The sequence below is a fragment of the Aptenodytes forsteri genome, unplaced genomic scaffold (genome assembly GCF_000699145.1).
Source record: "Aptenodytes forsteri isolate BGI_AS27 unplaced genomic scaffold, ASM69914v1 Scaffold93, whole genome shotgun sequence".
In the NCBI taxonomy this organism is placed as follows: Eukaryota; Metazoa; Chordata; class Aves; order Sphenisciformes; family Spheniscidae; genus Aptenodytes; species Aptenodytes forsteri.
This window is the reverse complement of record NW_008794665.1, coordinates 293,686-303,509: the sequence shown is the minus strand read 5'-3', so window position 1 is coordinate 303,509 and position 9,824 is coordinate 293,686. Positions and strand designations below refer to the sequence as shown.

The window sequence follows — 9,824 nt, the reverse complement described above, 5'->3', positions numbered from 1 at the left end:
AGAAAGCCTTTTTACCAGGTGCTGTAACCCTGGGAGAAGGCGTGCAAAGAGCGAGCCTGTCTTTGCAGCCCTGTGCTGCTGCCCAAGACCCCTCTCTGCTGGCAGAGAGGATGCTCGGGAGCACAGCGGAGCATGAGCTGAGTGGGAAAGTAGAGGGGCAGGACGAGGACGCGGGGCAGAGGAGGGGACGGTGTGGGGAGAAGGGTGTGGAGGTGGTGCATGTTCAGGCTGCCACCCAGCCCTCCTGCAGTTCCTTCCCATGCCACCCGCCTCTGACTGTGCGTGGGGCTCTTTTGAGAGATTCTAGAGGCTGCGATTACATGAGGATCTCAGCTTCCCCTGGGAAAGGCTTTTAATCTGTGAGAAGGAGGTGAGCTTTGCAGGTTCAAAACTTTAAGGGCAACAGATGATGCCACAATTCTTAATTTAAATCAGGATTTTGAATCTCCTTTCCACATGTTGATTTCTAGCAATCTTCTCGAGACTATATTTTCTACCACTTTTAAATATTGTTTTTCCCTGTTTTAAATTGTTGGAGCACAAAGCAACCCTATTTTCCTTCTGGAAACCTGAAAGAGTTTTGCAAAACCGGGGTACACTGATAAATCCATAACTGCTTGGTCCTTACTCCCATGAAAACAGGCTGCTTTTGCAGCACTTCCACAGCATATGCCAGCCTGCTGCCTTTGGCTGTGGCCAGAGGACGGCGACCTCTTCAGCAGAGCCAGCCCAGCTTTGGTGCTGGGGAACCTCTGAGTGAAAGTCACTGGTGTGACTGCGGTAGCTGTACGCATCAGGGCACAGAAAAGGATAATGTGATCTTTTCTGATGCAATGACTTGCCGACAGAGATTAAAAGCAAAATGCAGCCAGGAGTGAAGTTTACATGCATGCAGAAGATTTACATCATGGCTCTGCTAACAGCGCACAGGCTCCCATCAGGGCTCTGTGAACAGGTGCTGGAGCTGGACGTGGTGGTTGCTGCTTGTCTCCTGGCTGGGGCGAGGTGGGCGCTGCCCGCAGGGAACAGATGGGACGCAGACTAGAACATCCCATCTTAGAGCAGAGCTGTGGTTGTACTTCCTTTTAGATGGACATCTTTCTAATTGAAGGGTAACTCATTATTCTGCTGCCAGCAGGACAGTAGAGCTGAATCAGGCTTGGTCACCACACAGTTTTTATTCATCTGTGGTTATGGGCCTGCCTATTCAAAGCTGGCTGCAGATATTCCCACACGTCTGTCCCTGGGCAACTGCTGAGGTACACACGTGTCTATGGACCATTTTGAAGTGTTGGGGTGAGGTTCTGCTCAAGCTCAGAAGCCCAGACTCTCGGATGAGCTTGTCAGCACCGTCCTGCACTCAGGCAGCCATGGGACTTTGACTGGTTCACACCCTTCGGCCTGAAGTTGGAGCAGAGATGTACCCCAAATCTGGTTCAGCCCTGCCTGGGTATGCTCTTTTTATACCAGCCTAAAGCTGCTGACGCCGGTACTGATTTTTCTGGCAATCCTGAGGTCATGCTGGGGCTGGAGTGACTGGTGCTTGCTTCTAAACTGGGATAAACACTGCAGTACCAGAATCATAGATAGACGATCCCTTGTGCTCACTGCTAAGTACCCGAGAGTACTTAAGAGACATCCTGTCTCTGCCAGCCTCTTCTGCAGTCTGCTGGACACTGCCCTTTCTGGACTCCCAGGAATTCAGCAAGAGCCTAGGGAGCACAGAGAGCATAGATTTAAAGAGAAAATGTGCAAGAGCTACCTGCGGAAACAAAATCCGGCAATACTATCTGCATGCTGCAGTGAGAAAATATTGTAAATATTAGATTTAAAAATGTATTTAAAATTAATCAGAATTGCTTGCATCTAGTTGAGTAGACTACATCATTCGCAGTAAGGTTACTGTGGCCTCTTGGAAGGGTGTACGTCAGGTTTGGTCAAAAGCTTAGTGAAATGAAGGAAGATGCAAAGCAGTTTGCTTTGCTTTGGATTAGGCCACTGTGCCATTTGGTAGGACTGGCTTAACCCGTTTTCTCACCTGCAGGTTGTGGGCAGCAGGTTAAGCTGAGCTTTGTCCTTCTAAAGCGGAGCTCCCATGCTCTGCACTTTGCAGAGTTAAAGCCTATACCTGGCACAGAGATGCAAGATGAGAGGAGTCAACAACCAGAAAAATATATTTCTTCAGCTTGTACAAAATATTGCTAGATAAATCTTCAGTAGCTGTCAGGCTGATTGGCAGCCATCTCTTTTTGGCAAAAAACGGCAGTGCATCTTGCCCTTGATTTTTCACCCAATTTTCCTTGGTTTATTACCATTATGAAGCAAGGACAAGCAGAGCCTGACATTTTTCTTAAGTACATATCCTCTGTTTTTCCTTTTGGACTCATTTCCCATTTTTCCCTCCGCCTTTTCCATTTTTCAGCATCGTGTCTTGACACCTGTGGAGCAGACCTGCTAGGCGCTGCGGGCTGTGTCTCGGCATCCAGGAGGAAAGTCCGGTGAGGAGCCAGGCTGCGCCCCAAGAACCCTGGCAGGAGCTGGGTTTTCCTCGGGGCTGTTTGTGCGGTTCAGTTGGTAGTTTCAGCTGATTTAGTATTGCAGCGTGCGTCACGGGTGGTTAAAAACTGCTTCTAGTGCAGGTGCTGGGAAGGGTTTTAGGAGGGGCTGAGGGGTTTTGTTTGGTGGTGTTTGCTTTAATACTAAAATGAGTGGCCCAGACTTCCAGTGAGCAGGCTTGTACAAATAAAGGTCCTTTTCTCACGGGGCATGCACGTGTGTGTTGCCACAGCATTTCATATAGGCCAAATATGCAAAGGGGGTTCATAAATAGACGTGCATTCATTTCCAAAGGTGATTTAAAGTGGGTCCTTCAATTTAGAAAATCCTTAAACTCCTGATGGTCAGGAGCGGGAAGGGCATGCAGAGGATCCATGTCTGTGTGCGTGCTAGGACTTCAGGCTGGCCAGAGCCTTCAAGTGGATCTGATGTTTTTCTACAGCAAACGTCCCTACCCCAAAAAATAACAAGAATAATTGAAAAGCTTTTCGAATAAACCCACACGCACCTAGAGTTAAAAACTCACAAATGAGAAATGTAATTTTTAATATAGTGAAAAATAAAAATAAACAGGTAAGGTAACAAGTCCTGGTAGGCAGGCCCTTGCTCCTGGGCAGGGTTGCAGCCAGCACAGGGGCTCCTGAGCTGCATGAGACTGCCTGGTCCTCTCTGGTCCCCCGGAAATTCCTCCTGTCACGTCCCAGCTCCTTCTCAGCTTCCTCTCCAGCATTTGCTCCATGGCCCATCAAGCTGAGCTGTCTTCCCTTTTCCTTCTAGAGGGGTATGACCAACCCAGCCAGCCATTTAAGGGAACATAATAGTGAATGCACAAATAAGACACATACCATCTATGACATCTTGCCCTGTTTCTGTCCTCAGGGCAGATGTGATAGAGCCAAACAAGGCTTCAGCTGTGAGCTAGTATGACCTTCATATGGTCATACTATTGAGCAGGCCCATAACAGCTAGCCCTGAGCCCAGATGCTGCAACAAAAGTGCTCAGATACCATGATGATGGGCTCAGCTGATGAGCAGAGTCAAGGTGAGTTGTAGTTTAAGGCAGCAGAAAAGCACCAAGAAGCAATAGGAAAAGGTGAGTATGGAAAAAGGGCAGAAAATACCTTATTGCACTGAAAGCAGTCTAGCAATAGGCTGTTGCCTATCTGGGCTGAATAGTCATATCGGTTCACTGGATAGTGATGGAGTAAATAGGTATTTTGCAGTATCTGCTAAAGTGTTACAGCAGTTCTGCTAACTGAATCAGCAGAGGCCAGTCAAAAGCAAACCACCGCATACAGTTGCCCGCTTTGCATAACGTCTGCACAGAGGGTGCTGCAGCCCCGTGGTGGTGAACTTGTTGTTTCTGCTGTCCACCTCCCTGTCTGTCTCTGGCACGGGTTCCTGCGGCGTTTGCAGGTGTGGCCTGCAATAACATGTGCTGTCCCCAGGTGTAGGAGGGGAAATGGGACTTCCTGCACCTTCTCCTTGAAATGCCAACCCCATCTGTTGTGGGAACCACATGTATGCAAGGTATCTGTGGGCATCCCCTGCCACCTCTTGCTTCCCCATGATTGTAGTGTAAGAGTCTGTCTCCTATCAGCATCCCATAGCATGCTGAAAGATGGAAGCTGTGTGTATCATGTATCTTACCTCTTTGGGCAACCTCTTTTGTATTTTAATGAATATGTCCTTGGTTTGCGCTGTCCTTCATTTGTAGTGCCAGTCTTCAGTCCCACAGATAATTAGGAGAAAATAACCCATGAAGCAAATTTTTCACAAGCAAACAGAATAACAAGCACCCTTTGACACTAAAAAGACGAAGTCACGGCGTTTACAGAGAACAACTTCTTAATGAGCTGGAAAAAAAAAAACCACTGGGTGCAGAATTAGAAGGATGCAAGTGCATGCATATGCTTAAAATTTAAAGAAATGTGCTTTGTTATTTTTTTCGTCACTACCTCCCCGGGTCGGGAGTGGGTAATTTGCGCGCCTGCTGCCTTCCTTGGATGTGGTAGCCGTTTCTCAGGCTCCTTTGTGTTCTATAGATTCAGTGGTCTAATACAAGTTAGAGCGTGCCATTGTCTTTTCCTCAGATAAAGAAGCGAGAAGCGAGAAGGGAGGCTGAATTCCTGCTTCAGCAGATGTTTATCTGTGTCCTTAACCCATGCATTTGTATGATGATTTTCATGATGATCTGAGAGATCGTATGATGAGATTAGAACTGTTAAGAACAAATATTCAGTTCTTCCATTTGTAGAGACAAGGGTGAAGGGAGGACTCAAGGAATGGAAAGCTGATGAGAATCCAGAATTGGGGAGGGGTGCTTGATTAGCTTGGGAGCTGCTTTTTAATTGTTTTTCATTATTTGTTTTTAAATTCTTTTTAAAATTGAGGGTAGGTGGGGATGCTGGCAGTCTTATTTGTGCCTTTGCAGATTTTCAGGTTTTTCAAGAGGGAGTGGGAGGTAGAATCTTTACGCTGGAATTTCCTGGAAATTTCTTGTTTTGTTTTATTAAACCTGCAGACTTTCTGGTTTTGTTGACATTCTCATAAGCAGCAAGAGGGAAATTTGTAGTGTTGTTTTATTAGGGGATGGGTGTTACTGGAAATAAATAGGAGTTTCTTTACATTGTCAAAGTTAGAAACTTCTTGTTGCAAAAGGTCCAGAAAAATTCTATGTTGAGATGAGATTGACACAGTCAGACAGACTAATTTGGTCTGAAAGAATAAGGTGAAGGAGAATTGTGTTGGTGTAGAAAATCTGTTCTTATTACTAAAGATTGATTTTGACCTTTGTGGAGACACTGATTTCATGTCCTGATAAAAGAAAATTTTGGATGATTGCTCCAGGTCAGGCATACAACACTTGAAAAATTCATCAGCAATCTTGATTTGTTTTGACATGTTTTTTGGCCGACCACTGAGTTTTGTATTTCTGTTTCTTCTAGGTATTTTGTAGTCAGTGTTGCTTGTTGGTTTGAATCCTCACTGCCTTGGCAGTTGTAGTGTTGCCCACAGGCCCCAGCGTTGTTCTTCACTCCTATATAATAGGACTCCAATAATAAAAATGAGACAATAATCATAAATAAGACTCCAATAATAAAAATGCCTTTCCAATTCTGTAATTAGTTGGGTTTGCTTGCTTTTCTCTTGCGTAAGACTTATATTTCATTCTTATTTTTAGTAATTCTTAAGAAAGAGCATTGTCAAAAATTATCGCATTTATTTAGACTACTACAGTGCCTTTGGCTCCTGTCATTAGGATGGCTTCGTGAAGAGTCTAACAAGAAAATAGCTCCCATGACTTTGACAACAAAGTCTTTATAAAAACCTTACTCTCATAAACTAACTCATTTTCAGAGTTGTCCCAGGCAGTAGAATGACCCAGCCCCCCCAGCCCGTGTTCAAGGGTCATGCGAAATGTCTGGGTTATGCTCTGTTGTCCTACACCAGAGAGTAGGTCCACGTGGGTTTTTTGGGGCAGAATTTCCTCTGTCAACATTATATGTTGAGGGCTCGGTAGCAGAATCGCTTTTAATTAGCACACGTGGCAGTCATTTAAATGCGTGTTTCTAGTGATGCTGGTGAAGAGCCACTAAACAGATGGGGGGAATTCATGTGGGGGTTCAGATCAGAGCTAATTCACTTAATTGAAAAATTAGGAATCATTCCCCTGTTGAGTGGGTATGAGTTAAAGGCAGTTTTTGTATAGTGAAGAGCCAAACAGATTTGCTCTGCCGTCTTTATTTCTTCTGAAACTGTTTGCCGAGTAGTACGTCTCATCCTAAAAACGGGGGTTGGTTTTGTTCCATTATTTGTTTAGTTGTTCTTAAATAAACTCTGGATCTAAAAAAAAGAAATGTGACCTGCCCAATTGTATATCCTGGTTTGGTTTGCATTGATATTTGGAAAAGGAAAGAAGAGAGTAACAGAATTTAGACAAACAGATGCCCGAAGCCATCTGCTCCTCTCTTCACGGTCATTAGACGTTCAGCTTGGAATAGCTCTCCTTTCCTTCAGGACTACGTTGGCTGGCTTTAAAGTGAGCACAAAATGAAGTGGAGACATCTTGTAGGCGGTCACAAACTTCCACGGATCTGCAGTCTAGTTTACATAAACTCAGTACTTCTCAAAAAGCTTCGCAATCGTTAGCCTTGCTGGAAAGCCATTTTGTAGTGATGCAGGGCTGCTATCACAGATTGCAGCTAAGAAACTCAGGATCCTTCAGGGGCAGGATCACAGCTTCCCAGGGCTGGCTTAATCCAGCAGATTGTGTATATCTGTGGTTGGACAAAGCCCAAAGAGACAGTATAAAAATAATACATTATTAATATCTGGAAGACATAAAGCTTAATGAATAAATAATAAGTCGCCGCATTTTCCTTTTCTTAGAAAAATAGGCTGGCTGTATTCGTTTTAATTTTCCTTTCACTGAGCATTTTTCTCCCATTGCTCTTTCTAAGTACCCTAAGGTGCTGAAATTTAGGATTAATTTTACAGAAACTAAGGAAGTTATACCACTGCCATTCAGGCTGAGAGAGAGAAGGAGAGTAGGGATGTTGTCTGGAAAGGGCTTTTGCTGATTTTGCTAGTGGGTAGGGAGGCTCTGGAACAGCTGAGCAATCGCACAGCTCCTTCCAGCAGCATCTCCCAAGTAATGTAGCAAAGGAGACCCCACTGTGTGCCTGCAGAGACATGGGCACACAGAGGTAAAGTTAGTTTCCCAGCATCATCCCTTTGGTTAACATAAAACTAAATGTTCAGGGTGTCTCCCAAGCCTCATACCCATGCTTTTCTGGCAGCATAAGCTGGGGAAGAAAGCCTTTTAAACAAGCATAGGTAGCCTGCAATTTAAAAGAAGACTGGGGTGGGATTTCATCACTGGCCACCACCACTCTGCTGACACTGACGGGGATCCAGCCCTTGACCTCTAGCAGGATCCAAGCTGGGCATTTTGAAAAGCACAACTAACAAGCACATTTGGAGATCGCCTCCTGTTTGAAGCAATGGTTTCTCTGCAGTCCTGGCCGGATTTCAACCTAGATAACTCTGCTCCACCTGCTTAAGATCCCTCCCCAGTGTTTCACTGGGTATGGCATGGGCCCCTCCTGTTCTGCGGTGCTGCAGTGTTCCCCTTCCAGTTTCATACCACCTGCTTGTAAATTGATTTCTAGATCATCTGTGCCCCCGTTTATTAATCGAGCTGGCTTCCTTTTAATATTTCAAAGGATCTAAATGTGAAAGCAGTATGTATGTACACAGCCCCAGTGCTGTACGGTGCAGTAGCTTCTCTTGGTGTTTATCTGTACCACCCAGCAGGTTGTCATCCCTCCCTATTCCTTTTACCAGTGAGGTTTGAGTTCATCCATGTTAGTCTGAATTGACCTGTTGCCCCCTGTGAGCATGTCCTTGTTGGTATTGGAGTTAGAGAAGGGCTCTCTGTGAGAAGAAGGGGGTGGTGCTCAGCGAAGGTGTGGGATCCACTCAGATCACAGGGTGGATCCTGGGGGAATCAGATCTGTTCTTCACATAGGCACAAGGGGCAAGGTAGCACCTTTCCTTCCACAGGTGGCTTGCTAGAGGATTTTATCACAGTGAGTTTAGTTTGTAACCTCAAACTTCCGCACAAAGTCTGCTCCCATTCCCATTCATCCCTGCTTTCTCTTCATTTTTCTTTTTCTTTTCCTCCCTCTTGGCATGTCATTATGTTTTCATGAATGTATCAACAACAGGGCAGCTGTTGTTGCTTTGTTCCCAGTGTTGTCTTCTCCGTCCGGACCTTGGAATTGGGAGATCCTTGAAATCCGTGTCTTTTATGTGACTTTTAGGCAGAACCAGGTGCTTCACTTTCCCCCTTGCCTGCAAGTATTTCTCTCCAAGCCATAAAATTGATCTGTTCTGGGTCCTTCTTCTTAAATCTGACTGCTGCTAACAGTATGTTTCTTTCATTAACAGATTAGCTTTACAGAAAACCTGTGGCCGACAGCCTGCCCTGTTGGTACCCACCGCCCAGTGAGAAAACTCCGAGGAGAAGCTGAGGGCAAACCACATCTCGGAGACAGTCCATGGGGACTGTACCAGATCCTCTGAGATCTGCCAAGCTTTCCCTGCTCACAGCTTCTGCGGAGGAGGACCACCTGGGAGACCTGCAGTCTGCTAAGCACCAGCCCCAACTACCCAGTGGAGAGAGGGCCAGCAATGGCTTCCCGTGCACGCCGTCTGGCTCTGCTGGAGTTTGCTTGTTCAACCTGAAATGCACGGCGGGTGCCAGCACGCAGAGGTGCGAGCAGTGCCGCGAGGACGATGCTAGCCAGCAGGAAGCCTTCCCTCCTGGGCCCACCAGCAAAGCTGCGGAGGAGTGTCCTGCAGCCGTAGAGCCTGCTGGTTGCTCCCGGCCAGTGGGCAGCCAGGGACTGGCAGAGCCAGCCCCCGCTGCAGCAGAAGCCCCCTTGGCGGGGCGGAGGCCAGAGATGATGCCAGCCCCCCAGAGCTCCCGGCAGTTTGTGCAAGGCAGCCAGGCGAAAACGAGCTCCCTGACGCAAATGGATGACTCTGCCTTGAAACCTCAGGGCACTGATGATCAGCCGGCACTTGAGGTGTTAAATTATTCTCCCCCGGGCGACCCTATTAGGGGTAATGAGTCCTGTTGTACTTCTCAGGCAAACCTTCTGCAAAGAGGGGAAAAAGACAGGGGAGCAGAAAAAACTGGTTCTGCTGGGTGTCAGTCAGCCTCGCCGGCAAGGCACACCAAAGCTGACCTGGGAAGAGACCCACAGACCGGTTTGGAAGCAAAAAGCGGGGCTGCAGACACCACGCAGTTGCGTCCCACAGATAAAACTGAAGCAGTGCAGAGCAGCGAGGCACCAGCCCAGTCTAGCCACGAGAGTCCACATCCCATACGCAAGGCAGATGCCGAGCCGGGGAGTCCAGATCCCACCCAGCTCTCCAAATTCAGAGAAACAGGTACAATGACGGTTCAGCCGGAGAGCAGCTCTTTAACTCAGGAAGCAGTAAGCAGGACGTGGCGAGATGCTGGGGTTCAGGCCGTGGCTACTGTGGAGAGCAAATCGGCCTCCACCAGCCCCAGCATCCTTGCTGCCTTCTTAAAAGGGAATCCTCCTCCAGAGGAGAAGGAAGAACTGCACATCATTTACCAAGGAGGTATGGGGCTGAGCCAGTCTGCACTTACTGGCAGTTTCTCCTCACAACAAAAGTCCCCATGTTCTCCTGGTATCACGTCAAAATCGACTGCTGTTACGGCTGTGACT

At 46.9% G+C, this 9,824-nt stretch overlaps 1 protein-coding gene across 1 annotated transcript in view; it reads left to right on the top strand.

Annotated features, from left to right (window-relative positions):
* The first annotated feature begins 8,588 nt into the window (after positions 1-8,588).
* Positions 8,589-9,824, top strand: part of GPRIN3 (GPRIN family member 3) — a 4,202-nt gene continuing 2,966 nt past the window's right edge. The window contains exon 1 of the mRNA XM_009273531.2: positions 8,589-9,818. Within this exon, the coding sequence (XP_009271806.1) occupies positions 8,622-9,818 (1,197 nt within the window). The 5' untranslated portion in view covers positions 8,589-8,621. The remainder of the gene's footprint in view (positions 9,819-9,824) is intronic.